The sequence below is a fragment of the Podarcis melisellensis genome (genome assembly GCF_964234715.1).
Source record: "Podarcis melisellensis genome assembly, chromosome: 14".
NCBI lineage: Eukaryota > Metazoa > Chordata > Lepidosauria > Squamata > Lacertidae > Podarcis > Podarcis melisellensis.
The window spans coordinates 32,037,665-32,056,200 of record NC_138546.1 but is presented as its reverse complement, the minus strand read 5'-3'; the positions used below and the strand labels follow the sequence as shown (position 1 = coordinate 32,056,200).

The 18,536-nt window shown below is 43.0% G+C and overlaps 1 protein-coding gene across 2 annotated transcripts in view; it reads left to right on the top strand.

Moving 5' to 3' along the window:
• ADAMTS17 (ADAM metallopeptidase with thrombospondin type 1 motif 17) overlaps positions 1-18,536 on the top strand; it is a 182,982-nt gene that overhangs the window by 30,948 nt on the left and 133,498 nt on the right. For both annotated transcript variants that reach the window (XM_081888428.1, XM_081888427.1), the window contains exons 5-7: positions 4,969-5,052; positions 5,982-6,139; positions 12,013-12,056. In XM_081888428.1, the coding sequence (XP_081744554.1) occupies positions 4,969-5,052; positions 5,982-6,139; positions 12,013-12,056 (286 nt within the window). The remainder of the gene's footprint in view (positions 1-4,968; positions 5,053-5,981; positions 6,140-12,012; positions 12,057-18,536) is intronic.

Here is an 18,536-nt window from a genome sequence, read left to right as displayed (position 1 = left end):
ATGAATATATTGTTTAACAAAATTAAATGTCCCAGGGAAACCATTATGGAGAACTCTAGGTGCTTGGTCTAGACCTGAGGGTCAGGTTTTGGTGGTGATGAGAGTTTTCTGTGAAAGAACTAGGAGTTCAAAGGCATATGGTCTGGCAGAATTATGTAGTACATTCCACCTGGGACCACAGGTGGAGAATCTCATAACTCTGAAAATTCCTTGCTGTAGAGAGCAAGTTCTAACAGCTGGCTCCCTGATTTGCTAGTTGTCTGTGTGCAGGAAGTGTTTTGTTCGGCTTTTAGCTATAGTCCAGATATTTGGGTATATTACCACTACCAACGTTCAGCATCGACTACGTTGCTTGGGGTTGATTGGATTTCTAATCCCAAACCCTGGAAGGCACCAGGTTGGAGAAGGCTGGCTTGAGGCATTTGAACAGGGCCAACTTTAGCATATGTGCCGCCGGGGTACAAAGATCCGCCCAGCGCCCCCAAATTTAGTTTAGCTATCCCCAAATTAACTTTTATTGAGCTTTTTTTGGGAGAGGAAATAGCTCACCTATAACAACAATGCAACAGAAAAAACTGCTTTTGTTTCCTGACTCTTCAGGAATATTTGATGCTACGGAGTAACAGAGTGATGGAGGAGGTGGGCAGGGACTTTTGCTCCATTGCTTTTCACTGCTGCCGATAGAGAGGGACCAGTATACAGTTAGGTATACATTTGGTGCCCCCCAGAATTCAGCGCCTGGGTGCCTAGCACCCCTTGCAGCCCCAGGTAAAGACGGCCCTGCAATTGAAGGCTGGTTGGCATCTGTCTGTCTCAGGAGACAATGGAGGAGTGCACCTTTAGGGGTGAAGTCAAACTGTTGGAAGGCTTGCTGAGACTGGAGAGACATGCTTTTTGCAGCTGGGGTAGATGAAGGTATCTGGTTGTGTTGCTGCAGATGCACCATTGTATTTCTTCTCTCTGTTCTGCTTCCAATGGTCATTCCTCCTCTGGTCACTTCTGTAAATGCACAACCTGTCTGTCTCGAGGCTTTTTGGTCTTTGTAACACATCATATACATTGAGGATGCAGGATACATAAAAATAGTAGTTATTACCCACATCATATTGTTTCAGCCATCCAGGAAAAGGGGATGGATAATGTGATGTTAAAAATCCTTCTTCCTCTCACATCAAGCTTCCTCTCACATGAGAACACCAAATGGTGCCTCAAGGAATAAAAGCATTACTCCCAAAATAGAGATTAGTGTATTTTGAAGAAAAGAACAATTATTTCCACATACAACTTTGCCTCTAAGATGCATCTGCAAGTGGAAAGACCAGGCTTAACAGGGTGATTTAAAATCCAAAAGGAAACTACAAAGGGAAGCCCAACTTTATTCAAAAAAATCTAACATATAAACTTTCCTTTTTAATAATGTTCAAGGGATCACTAATTTCATGTTACTGCTTGCAGCTTCAGGAGGCTCTTAAATTAATCACATGGTTTAGCAACAGCTGCAGCCACACTAAGAATATACATTTACAATTTCTTAAGTCAGCCTGTGGTCTTTCTTGAAATAGAGGCAAGTTCATTTCAAAACCAAGAAGTAAGTATATATTTGAAAAGTAATTATTTAGGTTAACCAAACAGCAGATTATTTTTAACATCGCTGTTCCATAGATTTCAATATCTGGGCATCCTCTTACCACAAAGGTCTTAGAAAGTCCCTCTTAAATTGTAGATCTGTTCTTCCATTAGGTACATCTGAAGATGACCAAAAATTGATACAGTTGGATATACTAATTACTAGTTGAGTTGCAGGCTCACAAAGCTAGCATTATTTGTCACTATTTTGGGAAGAGCAGGGTTTTTCTCTTGGTTGCTCAACAACCTTCTGCCGGCAAAACAAGTATATTGTCAGGCTCCCATCCCAGAATGCAACAACAGTGGCACTTACTTCGGAGTAAGAAACAGATCTTTGTTCAGGCACAGTATGAAGCGCAGGTCGAGAAGTGGTGAGGGTACACGAGGAAGACGAGTGATCCACAATGAGTGACATGTCTCTTCCTCCAAGCTTGTAAAGGGTGAGCCTGCTACATACGCACCTGCGAACTCCTCCTAGGCAGGTGCAACTGATCCCACCTACAACAATGACACTTTGTTCATGGTGACAAAGCTGGGTCCTGTCCCTCTGCCTCCAGCTCCTCTTGTTCAGCGTCTCCCCGCTCCCTAATGAATCTCTCCACACCTCAGGAGTGGGGCAGTGCGGAGAGCCAGTAGCTCTGCTTCCCCATCTGTGACACCTGGAGTTACAAGGGGCAGGTTCCCATCCTTCATCTCCAGGTGTCTGTTATCCTCCCCTCCATCAGCTCTATCTCCATCCTCCTCCTCTTCTGTTTGGGACTGCCATGGCATGCCTGATCTTGATGGGACCGAGGGATTCATGGCATCTACTGCTATGTGACTTTAACGTAGTGCTACATTGGACCCAACATCATACCAGTCTTCAACTTAAGGAACAGAAATATCATTATGTCCACATGGTGCCCTATGTATTCAGGCATCATTTCCTGCCCTTATCATTAGTCTTTCCTGGTGTCACCAGGCACCAAGCCCAGTGACAACCTCTAAGGCAAGAGAGTGCAGCCAAGCAGCTGGAACTCTCCTGGCTCATGAGGCAGGAAATTGCCAACCACCACTGCCTGTCAGAAGCAGTCAGTGCTTATTTCTTCAAGCATCTTGTAAGCATCCATACCTGTTAAAGGAATACCTTCAGCTATTAGGTAGCTCAGAGACAGTCCATCTTCTGTATTCTCAGGGGCTGTTCTAATATCCTTACAGTGGTTCAGAAGCCAGAAGTGTACTTTGCAGCACAAAACGAACTGCTAGGCATCTATGCTTACTGAAGTCTTCTAGATCCACTGGGCATCCCTTTCTAGATTGCACTGCGAGTGTCGGCATTGCCTGATAGCAAGCAATCAAGTTACAGAAAAGTCAGACGTCTCATCACAACACATACTGTAGGGTTTATGCAACACAATTTTGTGCTTTGAATTTGGCTCCCTTTCTTGGTGGAGAAGAACATAATTTGAAATGTACAGAAGATGCAAATATTTCTTGTTCCTCCAATTTTTGAATGACTGATATATTCTAACATGAGGTATCTGTGCAATCAAGGAATGGGAAATACAGTTCTGGGCTTAATTACGTATCTGTAAAAGAGATGAACTGTCTAGCTGGAATCTACAGTCTGGAGATAACCATATAAACTAGTTTCCTGCGATGTTTTTGAGCTTCCTAACTTAAGATTGTGCCATTCTGTACTCACTCATATTTCTATTCTCTTATATTGCACATGAATAACTCAAGGAAATTGCTTTTCCATTCTATTTCCTGAAGTCCAAAATGCAGCATTATTTCGTTTTGCTTTCTGACAGCACTGTTCTCAGTATTTTTGACCTGCATAAACCACAGTCTTTCAACTTATCTCAATGACTCTAAAATTATATTTTGACCTCAGTGTTCCCTTTGATTATAGTGCCCAACCACCCATTTCCCTCACAACCATCTATCTTTTTTTCCTTCAGCTGCCTTTTCAATGCCTCGTGTTTTGTTTGGTTTTAAACCCATATATTAATTTTCTTTTTAGCCCTTGGAGAGCTTGTTAAAAATATTGTTCTTCTTAAGAAGAGCTGCCTGTGGATATGCAAGTTATCAGATGAGTCAAATTTAAGGAACATGTGCTTAGCATTTGTGTACATAAGAAAGCTGGTTTGGTTTACTATGTCGGGGCTGGCAGACGTGGAGTCAAATCCTAGCTCTGGATTCACAGGGAAAGGCACAATATTTTAAACCATGGGCGAACACTCTATTGAAAAAGGTATCACAGATTGCACAGGCAGAGGAGTTTGTAGAAACTCTGAACACAGGATGTGGGCCTGTGAGGCTGCAACAAATTCAGGCTCTAGTGCTACACTTCTGCCTGACAAAAAGCACTCCCCCACCAAAGCTATTGGGGTGGGTGCAGATTTATTACACCTCACAGCAAAGTAATGCTTTCTCTTTGACTTAATTTGTGGCAGAGATGGATTTAGGGTGGGGTGGGTGGTTCCCCTGCGCAGTGCACCAAGCTGGGAGGGGGCGCAAAATAACCGTTGCCACCACATATTTATATGGCTACATACTGAGAAGATCCACAATAAAATGAAATAAAATAAAAATATGTTTTGTGAGGAGGAGTCGTCCAATTTTGTCCTCGCTCAGGGCTCCATATTACCGAATTCCATCCCTATTTGTGGCATGGTTGCCGAAAAGACTGGACCCCACTGTTTGTTTATGTATTATTTAATCCTTCGTTAAAAATCTTAAACAGCGTCCGTAGTCTGGTTTCTTAGATCATTGAATTAGTTGCCAGTTATTAGTGAGTTGTGAGCCAAACCTGGGTTACAGTCTCCCAAAAGTGCATTGCCCCAGGGCTACAGCTGCCATTTTCATTTTATTTTAAAGACAAGGAGAAAGAGAGGTGAAGTAAAGTAAGCAGATTGATTCTTGTCAGGCAGAAGTTAGGTTGGGGAAGGCCTATAGCTCAGCAGTAGAGCATCCGCTTTCCATGCATAAGGTCCCAGGTTCAATCCCCAGTATCTCCAGGTAGGGCTGGAATGTTCTTGCCTGAAATCCTGGACAGTACAGAGTTAGGTTGTTCAGTGGTCTGACCTGCTGTAAGGCAGCTTCCTGTGTTTCTGTAAGGCCGTTGTAAAAACTACTGAGCTATGTGCATGAAGCTATTTGCTTGAAAAATAGTATGCAAGTTATTTAAGTACTGTTAATAGAATTAAATTCTTTGTACTTGTGGCAAGTAGTTTAGTATGTTAGGTCATGGTCATTAGATTATTTGCTGAATAAATCACAGGGAAACATATTGTCTTAGTTAACTTCTTTCCATGGAATGATATTCTGAGCTTGTTGTCTGTTATTGCCTTTGTTCAGGTGTACAACATGTTTCAACACCAGAGCCTTGGAGTTAAAGTCAATATTCGAGTGACTAAGCTTGTCCTTCTTCAAAGCCGTCCAGTAAGTTGGTGACAACCTGCTATGGTGGTGTTTTTATTTTGCTCAAAACAACTGTTTGAAATTGTGACTTTGATAACCATTAAATAATAGATGGGTTAAATAAAACAGCAGTGGACAGATTGCAGAGTTCCACAACCCACGTGCTGTAGCCATCTTTGGTGAGGTTTCTTTCACTGAAGTGAGGAAGTGCCAGTTTACCTGAAATTGACCTGCAGTTAATTTCTGCCCCAAGTCTGGAAGCCCACATCCTCGTATTGCGATGTCACATGTAGGCCAACTCTCCTTGCTAGATTTGCCTTCCTATCATTCTTAAGATTGACTGCTTTTGTTTATATGTATATATGCTCCTAGGCAGAGCAGGGTTAGAGCAGAGCCTGAAAAAATCTAGTCGAGTAGGGAGAGTTTGTGGAGAAAACTGCCAGGGCACAGGCACTGCCAGGGCATAGGCACAACCATGGCAGAATCTGGAAAACAGGGACCAAAACTAGGCTAGACCCTGGTAGAGTATGGGCAGAACTGTAGAGAATCTAATGGGTCATTGGTGAAGTTTCCCCAGAAATGATTTTAAAGATCCCATTGCTGGTTACTAGATAGAACATGACTTTATTGGTTGGGCTGCTAAAATACTGCTTGGCAATCTTCATCCCATTGCTCCCTGTACTAGTGCAAAGTGAAAATGCATCCCCTCTGCTTTTGCAGCAAGATTTCTTTCCCATGCAAAGTGGTCCTCTAGTCTAGGCAGCCACCTCTGTGAAAGCTAGCCCTGGTAGAGTTATTCCTCCAGTCCATACTAGTTGTCCATATTAGTTTGTCATGAAAGATTCTTGGTTCATGTTCTACTGATGGCCTACTCATTGCTTGCAGATTTGCCACCTGGGTTGATCCCCTCCCTGCTTTGTGTCTCTTCAATTCCTCTTTGTTTCCTGAAGGCCAAGCTGTCCATTGGGCATCATGGGGAGAGGTCCCTGGAGAGTTTTTGCCATTGGCAAAATGAAGAATTTGGTGGTGCAAAATACCTTGGAAATAATCAGGTGCCGGGAGCACGAGATGACACCCCTCCAGTGGATGCTGCTGTCTTTGTCACCAGGTAGTGATTTTAATTCAGATTGATTGATCCCCTCCAAGACTGGCTTTTTTATTTATTTCAGGTGCATCCTGCAACATGTTTTGACACAATAATAGTTGCATTACTGATGGTGGATTTGTTCTGCTTTAGTTTGTTTTGTGATGCTTCCTCAATGCTACCACATTATTTCTGCCTGGAGGGGCTATAGGACATTAAAAGCATGACAAAAATACAACAGAACATTTCTGGTATGAAAAGTTACTGGATTTCAGCAGGACATTGCAGGATATGCACTGATTGGAAATAAAGCAGTATGATTGCCCCCAAACATTTGTGGGCATAAGTAGTATTAAAAGCGGGATCATGTGTGACTGTCCTGGTATAATCATGAGCACAGATAATCATGAATGAACAATAAAAAGGAATGTCTGGTGGAACCCACTGATGACTCCCACTGGCTTTGGGTTCTGAGAGGCTCTTGGACAAGATGCTGTCATTTGGAGAGATGGAAAGAGGTTCTTAAAGCAGTGCCTACCCTATCCCAGAGTGCTATTTGCAAGAGACATCCCTTTACTCTTTGCTCTTCACTGGGACCTGGGCAGTTGTGTTGTGTCCAAAGAAGCTGGACTCCTCCTTGCTGCTTCTGTCCTGCCCTAGTGGAAAGTGGAACTGGCAGAACTATTGGCACAATGGGCTTCTTGCTAATCGCTTATCCTTATTAAATGCCCAGCACTGTTATCAAGCATTGGCCATTATCACTAGCAAAACCACATAAATATGGGCCATGTTGCCTATTGTGACTGTCCTCTGGAGAGCCCCTCCCTGTTTCAAGCTTAGGGCTTTTCTCATCACCAGGCACACACTGATGTTTGCTTATTTATACTCCTGCCACCTCTGGGGTCTGCTGCCCCTGACTTTACAACTTTCTTCTCTGCTTTTCTCCTCCATCCTTGTTACACATCTGTATTCTCTCTCCTCTTAATTTACCAGAGGTGATGCTGCTTTTCTTACTCCTAATGCAATCAGTATCTTTCATCTCTTTCCCTTGTTTCTTCTGGTTCAGTACCTGGTTCTATGCTTGTTCATTCTCAATTTCACACTCACTCACACACACATTCCTTCTCCTTGCCTGCCCTCCTTTTTAGCCCAGCCACACTCACTCTCTCTTCTCCTTCTCTTGTGCTGGATTCCATTCATCTGCAGTCTCTTTGCTGCACCTCCTCCTTTCACTCCCACTTCCTCTCCCCATCTCTTTCTCAGCGGCTGGGACCTGCATGCAGTGCATCTCTCACCCCACTGTTATTCTCTGCCAGGTTGAATAGTGCTGCATCCTTAGCTTGGTCACCCTGCTTCATCCTTCCTAGCTTATGTTCTGGTCAGACTGCCAACACCTTAGCATGCTGGAGACCTTACCTTGCTTTAGATTCGCAGAAAACTTAGTTGAGTTACTGAAACTGAGTTTAAACAAATACTATGTTTGTAAATGGTTCGTATGTATATTTGCTAAACGCTTTTACGTGAAAGGTTCACAATATTTCCAAAGACATGTGCCAGCCAGATGGTGAAATGGGGAGAACCATAATTTTTGTTCCCTGTGTTGCATTTCCCCCTCCTTCATAATCCACCCTTGGTGTCAACATAGTTATTCATTTTTAAGATTCAGGGTGATTTGCAAACCAAATACAATTAAAATAGAAGAACAGTTTTAAATGGTCAATAGAGCCTCATGAAACTCAGTTAAAATCTTATCACAGAATTAACAGCCGAGCTTAAAGTCCCTACAGGATGGCAGAGGTCTTAACCAACTTCAAAAATATCAAATGGGGCTGGTCTAATGCACATTCTTCAGCAGGAAGATCCTCAGTGAGGTTGCCATTGCTGAAAAGTCTTGGCTTATTAGAGAATCCCAAGGCACATGGATGAGGGTCCTTGTGATTATTGCATATAGACCCCTTTGGGTAGCATTGCTGGAGAAGCAGAGTATAGAAATTGCAAAAATAAAATAAAAATGAGAGCAGGTAATACCTTAGATCCCCAGATTTACCTGTGCTTTAAATTAATTAGCACCCTTGCTTCAAAATGTAACATATTTACATTACATTACATAATGTAAATTAATTAACACTCTTGCTTCAAAATGAGGTTAAGTGCTAACCTCTTGATCTTCTTTGAACCCTGTAGCTGAGATGTGTTTGGATTCTCTGATTTTTCTCCCCACTTCGATGTAAGCTTTAACACACACTCAAGCACACTATATTGTTGAGAGGGGCAGCAAAGGTCCACTATTTTACATATTCTCCTTCCTTACCCACTGGGTTGATTTACCAAATGGAATGCCACATGTACTTAAGCGTTTGGAGCAGCTAGTCACTCAGGGAAAACTTGGGACACCCTCCAAATTATATGGATTTGGAGAAGTTTACAGAAGTAATAATAGATGGGGCGCTCCAGCTGCCACTGGTTTGGATAATGGACTCAAAGATTAGCTCATTTTGTGAGAGAATTGGGCACTATACCAATGTAGGGCTTCAGCAAAACCACATCCACCCTGCAAAATAAGCCAGCGCTGTGTTGCCACAACCTTTCCCTTCCTGTATATCTTTTTGCTTTTGCTTTTTTGTCTTGCTTGAACTTTCCCCTGCATAGGAAAGGACAGTGTGTCAGTTGGAAGATTTCTTGGCTCAACTCTTTTTGGTTTCTGTGGCACCAAAAGTTAGCATTTTCAGCTAGGCGCTGCAAGCTTCTTCATTAAACGTTGGCTTTCAAAATGCATGTACATGTCCCTGGATGCTCCCCAGTGTGTCCACTTTGGAAGGGCTAAGCCAGGGAAAGGCAGGAGCTGGTTTTTCAACAGCTGCAGCTGCTACAGTTAGCATAAGAACTAAGCTCTTAAGGGTCAGCCTCTAAAAAGGAACTTTTTTTCTGGCTTTTGTAGGGCAGGCTATGTTTGTTTGGGCAATGGAGGAGCCAAATGCAGCTTATCTCTGGGAAGTTGTATTTTAAATTTCTATTTATGTGATTGCACCCCACCTTGATATCATGCTGTAACATAAGAAAAGCCAAGACAATCTACTCCAGTATCCTGTTCTCACAAATGCCTCTGGGAAGTCCAGAAATTGAATTCTCCCCAACTGTGATTCCCAGCAGCTGGTCTTCAGAGGTATAGTACCTCTAACAGTGGAGATACAACACAGTAGTCACTAGTAGCCGCTGATAGCTTTATCTTCCATGATTTTGTCTAATCCTCCTTTAAAGCCATTGGTGGCCATCACTGCCTCTTGTACAAGGGAGTTCCATAGTTTAACTATGCACTTTGTTTAGATGAAGGGCAGTATTAATAATAATAATTTCACCTTTGCCCTTTGCTTTCTGCAAACTGTCCTGAAGCTAGAGGGTGGGGGCACAATTAAAATGATTTTCTGATACATTATTTTCCTTATGACAAGATGTAGCGTGCTTGAGGAGAAGGACCAAGGAAAAGTTTTCATAGGACTGTGCAGAAACTACTCTGAGATATTTCCCTAATCTTATCAGAAATTCTTCTTTTGCTGCCCTTGAAGTTCCACAGATGTTTCTCTTATGCAATAATTAAATTCACCTCAAAATGTCAGTTCTGGTGAGATTTGCCAGCAATTCACTGCTGATTACGGAAAAAGAACCTTTATTTGATGTGCTCCTTTCTTCCTTCCTGCCACACCACTCTACACTGAGCTCCCTGTATCTTATCCCTCTCCCTCTGCACTGGCTGCTACTGGATCTGATGCAGTATAAGGCAGCTTCCTTAAAAATTTTGTCTTTCACTTGTTGTCTGAAGTGGTACAACCCTCTTTACCACCACATTCAGCTGTGTGCATATATATGGCCTCTGAGCTGTTCCATCACAGAATGTGGCTAGTGGTAGACTGACAGGCCATGGTTCAAATCTTTGTTGTTATGAGCAATGGCCAACAGATAGGCCAGGGATTTTGCCACTGAATCAAGTTAAGATTGTAGATGTGGAAATGCATTTTTGTAATGCTCTCACACTCTTGCACATGCAGACACAAAACACCCGTTTATAAAAAGCTAGGGCATTAGGGAGAAAGGTTTGGCATAGCTTTGTAGGTTACTAGTGGAGATTAGTGTAGACACAGCTCATAATTCTACCACCTCAGTCAACCTCCCCATTCTGCATAATGTAAATATGCAGCTAGCTGCCTACATTTTCTTTTTCTGCTCCCCTTCCTGCCGCCACGTTAAGAGCTCCCCAGTGGACCCTTTGGTGTTGAGGGATAAGATGATTTCGCAGTCCTGTCAATCAATCACAGGTGGCTAATTTTGCTGCACTGTTTTCCAGTGTGGAGCAGTGGCATTTAGAGGGGAGCATCCAGGGAATTGCCTGGAACCACCAGCTCCCATTGTCATAATTTTGGTACCAGAGTTCAAGAGGGAGAAATGTCGTGTTTTTATTTGCTAAGCTAGCAAGCCCCTTAGGGGAAGAGGCTTTTCCAGCCGTGGCCTCCCGCCACTTACTCAAAGTTCACAATAAAAGCATCTGTTTGATTTACCAGTTTATATAACATAATAAATCCTTAAATAAACTTCTGTCGAGCTGGCTCTGGGAACTCCTGTGAGGGTGCTTGCGCCAGCTGGGTCAAGAGCAGAATGTCATCAGCCGCCTTGTGGAAAGGCTTGTATTTCAAGCATTTAGATGCAGTAGAGCAGCCCTGGATTCCTTTGGTTCACTGGTAGCAGCTTAAGAGTTTCTTTTGCTTCAGCCTGAATTAAATCCTTTTTGATGACTCTCCTGAAAGAGAAGCCTGGAGATGGCTTTGGGAGGAAAGAAAAATGAAAGCAATGGATTGACAGTGTGCATTTAATAAATGTTAGTTATGATGCATTGAATCGCCAAGGGTAAAGATGGTTAGAGCACTAGGAATGGATCTGGAAACATTTTAACTGTATGGTCAAGACTGGGGTGGAGGGATTGATTCTGCAAGTTTGCAGCAAAGTTGGCCTTGGATAGTGCCAGTTGGATGTCACACCGATATGCCTCTGTTCTCGATCCCTGGAGCAACTGTTTTTAAAAACCCAGCCAGATGGGTGGGGTAAAATATTAATAATAATGCTTTATAAACATATTAGTAGTTTATCCCATTTTATGAAACAAACAGCATACAATAGTTAAAGGAAAAGTACAAAAACATTAGAACATTACATTCATAGTTTGAAATTCTCAAACATCTCAAATATTTTGGTTTTGTTAAAAATTAATTGGAACGAAGTAACAAGGTGGGTAAGTCCACCTAAAGCCAGAGGACTCTTTTTTTGTATTGAGGGCTGCTTTCCCTCTTGGTCAGCCCTCTGAGGAGCCACATGCCAGCGATGGGCACAAGCAAGGCGGAAGTGGGCAAGGCTATCTACTTGCCCATGCTCAAATACAGCACACACATGCCACACATTTTCTTGTACACTCGTGCACACGTGCGCAGACTAGACTTGGACAACATTTAATGGGGATTAAACAGATTGACAGAGGATCAGTTCTAGCAGGGCTCTTCTGATGTCTATATACACTCATGCACCTGCACACTAACTCTCTCCTGCCCCAGCAATTAGGTAATGGGGGAGAGCATTTCAGACCAAATTGCTGTGGGGAGGGTGACCTCAGAGACCGCAGCTGCGGTGAATGCCCCTGAAAATGCCATGCACACCCAGGTACCACAATTAAATTTAGAAAGGTTTTCTATTTGCTCCAATAGAGCAGTTTTTCCAAGCCTAATCTTTTGTGTTTAGTGCATATATAAATGTGCAAGACCGGATTCAATGGTTTTATTATATGTATATGCTTATTTTAATGAATATGATGTGCATCATAGCCTTTCATGTTTTTAATTACTATTTATTATTTTTAGGACAGATTTTTGTGTCCACAAGGATGTGCCCTGTGACACTGTAGGTAAGTAACTAAGCGATTACGTTCCATTTTTATGAGGGTTGGTGAAACCAAGGCACATAAGATGGTGTTGGAATCCAACTCCCATCAGCTCCAGTCAGCATGGCCAATGGTAAGGAATGATGGGAGTTGTAGTCCAACAATATCTGGAGAGCCATATTTTGCCCAGTTCTTATCTACGTTGCCTTTATTTTATATGTGGAGTTTTCTGATCAAGCTCACTAATTCCAGTGTGCATAAAACATTATAGGTAACTTGCAACTTATGGGGTATTTAACTTGTGTGCATTTAGCTTTACCTGCTTGGCAAATTTTTAAAAAAAAATTAAAGAGAGAAGACAGAGGGTGGGCGTGTGGGCAAAAAAAGTTTGGCAATGTCACCCACCATTGAACCCAATGTGTTTTGACGCAGAGTAACCCCAGCGTAAGTTGAGTCGCCTGTACGTAATATATTTGCATATTCATATTTATTCCCTCATCTTTTTCTACACCGTGTGCTAGACCTGGCAATTAATCCATCTTTGCTTAATTGGTTTGACATTGTGACAGTGGAAACTGTAGAACTGTAGAGTGAAGTTGCTAAGGCAATCAGCATCTGGGTTAACTCTTGCTAAACTGAACTATTCTTCATTGTAAATAAGAAATGAATGTCCTAAAACTGAAGCTTACAAGGAATAAATCAGAGTACTTTGAATGAAAATGCAAGGCAATTAAGGGAAAATGAATGTTCTATAAGAGTATCATGTACTGCTAGAGCCAAACCCTGATAATCATCCATGTCCCATAGACTGGGAGTAGGGAGCATTTTTTTTCAGTTTGAGGGTCACATTCCCTTATGGACAACCTTCCAGGACAGGGACACACACCAGTGATGGGTGGGGCTAGAAGCAAAGGTGGGTGGGGCAATAAATGCAAATTTTACCTTTGTACAAGAGAAGAGTTTTTACACATGCTCACACAGCCCTGTCTGTCTTCTGTCCAGCCAAACAAGAGGTATTATCATAGTTCAAGGAAGCAGTGCAGCCAGGCTAAAACATACAAGGAGAGTACAAAGAAGGGCTCTTAAGGGATTTATCCTGGAGAAAGGGTGTGCGGCCTGGGGAACGGTCTGAGGGCCAGATAGAGTGGCTCCCTCGCATAGACTTTTGTGGTAGAAAATAGTAACGTACAGTAGACTGAAACTGGGAAAATTAAATACATTTCCAGGATCCATCCTTTCTTAGACGATTGCATGGCAAGGATTGTACAATAACTTCCCTGTTTATATCAATGGGAATTTGGCTGGATCATGCTGCTTGGGTATATCTACACTACAAGCCTCTGTCAGTTTTCTTTCTGTTTAAATGTCATAGCTTCCTCCAGATATACGGTACTAAGGAATTGCTGGATGTGTTAGAGATCCCTAATGCCGCTTCTAGAACTGTATATACCAGATTTTCTTTGTGTGTGTGTGATTGACAGCTAAAACAGCTTTAGTGTAGGATGGCAAGGTGAAAAGGAGGGCAGAGCTCCTATACCAGGGGTACCCAATGTGGAGCTCTCCAGATGTTGGACTACAAATCAGATCAGTCACAGGTAGCATAGCCAGTGGCCAGGATGAAGGGAATCCATCAACATCTGGAGGTCACCAGGTTGGCTGTCCCTATCCTACACCTTTAACGCTTGTGTAGAAGCAGGAATTTCAGTAGGTGTAGCATTCATAACAAGTAGTACACTGTTTGATGCTTTATTTTCTTTGCCATACCTGACCTGTTCATCCCAATGCACCTACAAACATGGGGCACATAATATACATAGAGAACAGATTCAAGAATAAGGCTAAGGCAAGTTGGTTAACCTGTGTCTACTTAGGTTATTTTGCACCTTTTACGTAATTATGTTGATTTTTGTAGTTTCATTTACTTTTTTTTCTTGCTTGTAAGCTGCCTTGGGGATTCTAGAAAGGTAAAATAGAAATGTTTTAAATAATAAAATGTGATAGTTGAGGATTCATAGTTGAGTATAGAGTATTTATAGTATAACTTACATAGTTCAGTTTAGTTGGGTAGGAGCAAAACTCTAGTCCTTAGAAATGTGTATTTTGTGTGAAGACTTTATTGCATGTTTTAGAGAAGTAGATATTTTTTCAGCTTTAATATTTCCTTGCTATATCTGCTTTCTGTTAACATTATAGCACTAAGCATATTTTCTCAGAAGTAAGTCTCTCTGAATTCACTGGGATTTATGCCCCAAAAAAGTGTGTTTAGGATTATAACTGTAGACTTTATCAAATATTCAGTTTGTGTTTGCAGATTTTAGTACAGTCATAAAGGGGAGGAATTTGGAAACTTCCACTTTTGACTAACCAAAGCTTGCTGTGTTGCCTGTATCTGTACGTATTATTAGTTTTAACCATGGTTAGCTTAAACTATCCAGCTTCAGCAACTGTGGTTGAAAGCCTTTCTGAAAGTAAACAATTTGGTCTGATGTCAGTATAAGGCATCTTCTTATGTTGCTAATGAGCACAATTCCCTCTTCAGCTGCCCAGAGAACTTTTATGTTAAGTATCGGCACACAAATAACATAAATTAATTAATTTAAAAATGATGGCTATGCACAGTGGCCAGTGTTTCTGTGTATTCTCCATTCAACTTGTATTAAGCCAGATATATCTAATGATCCAGATTCTGCACAAACCGAAGTATTTTCTTGGAAGCTGTGCTTGCTGGAGAGAAAAAATGGCACCAGGCGGCTTGCATTTGTATTTTGGCAGGGTGTGCTTGCTGGAATGGATTGCTCAGGGAATGGAATTCAACTGCCAAGGTAGCTTTGAAGGTTACATAATGACTCAACCAAGCTCAAAAATGGGGAAAAAATATGTAGGTATGTATATGTGGGATAAGACTGTGCTGGCTGCTCCAAGAATCAGAACAACCACATTTGTGTTGGAAAGAGTCTGCTGGCACTTAATGTATTTGCTCAATTGGTTACCTGGCCCCAAAGGACAGCTGAATTCTTTCTTTATTTGAGAGAGAGAGAGAGAGAGAGAGAGAGAGAGAGAGAGAGAGAGAGAGGAAGATTTAATGGAAAAGGCATGCAAATTTCTAGCAATAGCATTGTAAGCAGCATAACTGCAAAGAACCCACAGCCTCGCCCCCGCCCCCCACCAGTACTGAAATGCAGGCGGCCTTGCTTTTATGCCATTCAGGGTTCCCTGTTGACAGAAGCTAGTTAAACAGTCTGTGGGCTGCAGCCGTCAGCCCTCAGCCATATCTCTCGTGTTGTGACTTGAATCAGTTCTCCTGTTTCCTGCTGAAATCTCTGTTCCAGCCACGCTGCCTTTGAGCGAGCCAAACAGTGAGAGTTCAGCGTCTCGCTCTTAATATCCTGTGGAAGGAGACTGGACGAGCTTTGCATAGCTTGTCAGAGTCTAACCTTGTTTTGTAGGCCAGCATGTTTGTAACCCTTTGCAGGTTTTAGGGCAATCTCCTTTGCTCTTGCCGCCCAGAATTAAAATGTGAGACATGAATTGAGTTTAAAGAGTCACAACTTTTTTTTGTAATAGCAACTATCTGCAATTGGATGACCTAACTTAGCTATTTCCTGGGGGCATCCCTAACTTGAGGATAAAGCTGGGAGACGTTCCTGCCAGTGTGGTGTAGTGGTTATGAGCGGTAGACTCGTAAGCTGGTGAACCGGGTTCGCGTCTCCGCTCCTCCACATGCAGCTGCTGGGTGACCTTGGACTAGTCACACTTCTTTGAAGTCTCTCAGCCCCACTCACCTCACAGAGTGTTTGTTGTGGGGGAGGAAGGGAAAGGAGAACGTTAGCTGCTTTGAGACTCCTTTGGGTAGTGATAAAGTGGGATATCAAATCCAAACTCTTCTTCTTCTTCCCCATTTGAGTGACGTCACCAGGCACTAGATCTGAAAATTACCTCTGTGACTTTCTTCAGCCACTTGTATTGAAGGCAAGTCCAGAGAGGCTGATGGATGCTGGTCAGCATCATTCAGAGCAGAAGCTGGCAACCTTATCCGAGGATGGGCCGGTCAACGCTCCATCTGCCGGGCAATAAAAGGGCAATAAGTTAGACTTGCTGTGCAATGAAAAGATGGGTGGGTGACCAGGAATGAGGGCGGCACTGTCAGTGAGATGCAGTGATTAGAGTGTTGGTCTGAGATCTAGGAGACCAAGATTTGACTTAGCATTGGAGCTCACTGGGTGACCTCTGGCCACACACTGACTCTCAGCCAAACATACCTCACAGGGTTGGTGTGAGGATAAAATGGAGAGGAAGAGTAACCATGTATTTTTTTTCCCAAATAATTTTTATTCAGTTTTCCATCTATAACATAAAAAGACAAAACAATAAAGAAAAACATACAAACACGTATAATTTCAGACTCTTAATTTCATTATCCTTACTCTCCCGACTTCCTCATACCTCCCCTTTCTGCATTCTCGTGTCAAATTATTTAATCAACAAATCCCTCCCTTATTTTCAAATTAATTATGTCAATTGTTCAAATTCTTCCACTTCACCATTGTCGCTATTAACCCCTATTTTTCTTATTCAACATCAATCTAGTATTCACTAATTTTTGAATATTTCTTTAAATAGTCTTTAAATTTTTTCCAATCTTCTTCCGCCGTTGCTCTTCCCCGGTCTCAGATTCTGCTCGTCATCTCTGCCAAGCCCATGTAGTCGATCACTTTCATCTGCCATTCTTCCACGGTGGGTAATTCTTGTGTCTTCCAGTACTTTGCTATAAGAATTCTTGCTGCTGTTGTGGCATACATAAAGAAAGTTCTATCCTTCTTTACTACCAATTGGCCGACTATGCCCAGGAGGAAGGCCTCTGGTTTTTTAGGGAAAGTGTACCTAAGTACTTTTTTCAGTTCATTATAGATCAGTTCCCAGAAAGCCTTAATCCTTGGGCACGTCCACCAAAGGTGAAAAAATGTTCCTTCTCTTTCTTTACACTTCCAACATTTATTCTCGGGCAAATGATAGATTTTCGCTAGCTTGACTGGGGTTATGTACCACCTGTAAATCATTTTCATAATATTCTCTCTCAAGGCACTACATGCCGTGAATTTCATCCCGGTGGTCCATAAGGAAGAGTAACCATGTATGCCACCTTGTGCTCCTTGGAAGAAAGGTGGGATATAAGTGTAATAAATAAATACAGTGGTACCTCAGGTTAAGAACTTAATTCGTTCTGGAGGTCCATTCTTAACCTGAAACTGTTCTTAACCTGAGGTACCACTTTAGCTAATGGGGCCTCCCACTGCCGCTGTGCGATTTCTGTTCTCATCCTGAAGCAAAGTTCTCAACCCAAGGTACTATTTCTAGGTTAGCGGAGTCTGTAACCTGAAGCATCTGTAACCCGAGGTACCACTGTAATAAAACTGAAATAATATTAAGACAAGCTGCATTTCACCCTTGTTGGATTGCTGTTGCTCCCTCCTCTTCCACCACCATGTGAGCCCTCAAATTGCAGTGTGCGGTTGCCGAACAGCTTGGTAGGTTTCTGGATAAAACATCGGCTCTGGATCCATTCCAGTCCGGCTTCCGCGCGGGTCATGGGACCGAGACGGCTCTGGTTGCCCTAACAGATGATATTCGTAGACAGCTGGATCGAGGCGGGTCGGGGCTGCTGATTCTTCTGGACCTGTCAGCAGCCTTCGACATGGTCGATCATGAACTCCTGGACCACCGCCTTGCCGACGTGGGGATTCAGGGCACAGTCCTTCAATGGCTGCACTCATTTCTCTCTGGTCGGGGACAGAGGGTGGCGCTTGGGGGGGAATTGTCATCGCGCCACTCCTTGGTGTGTGGAGTACCTCAGGGTGCGATACTCTCCCCGATGCTTTTCAACATCTTTATGCGCCCCCTCGCCCAGCTTGTCCGGAGTTTTGGGCTGGGTTGCCATCAGTATGCTGATGACACCCAACTCTATCTGTTGATGGATGGCCATCCTGACTCGGCCCCAGACACACTGACCAGATGTTTGGAAGCTGTGGCTGGATGGTTACGTGGGAGCCGGTTGAAGCTAAATCCTTCGAAGACAGAGGTCCTGTGGCTGGGACGGGACGATATGGGATCGGGGGGGCAACTCCCAGCTCTTGCGGGGGTGCAATTAGTGCCAGCACCATCCGTTAAGAGTTTGGGTGTAATCTTCGACACCTCCCTTTCCATGGAGGTGCAGATTGCAGCTATAACAAAGGCAGCATTTTTTCATCTCCGCCAAGCTAAGCAGTTGGCTCCTTACCTCTCTCGCCCTGACCTAGCCACTGTGATCCATGCGACGGTCACCTCCAGACTGGATTATTGTAACTCGCTCTACGTGGGGCTGCCCTTGAGACTGACCCAGAAACTCCAGCAGGTGCAGAATGCTGCAGCGAGACTCCTTACGGGGTCTTCGCTGCAAGACCACATTCACCCAGTGCTATACCAGCTGCACTGGCTCCCGGTGGAGTACAGGATCAGGTTTAAGGTGCT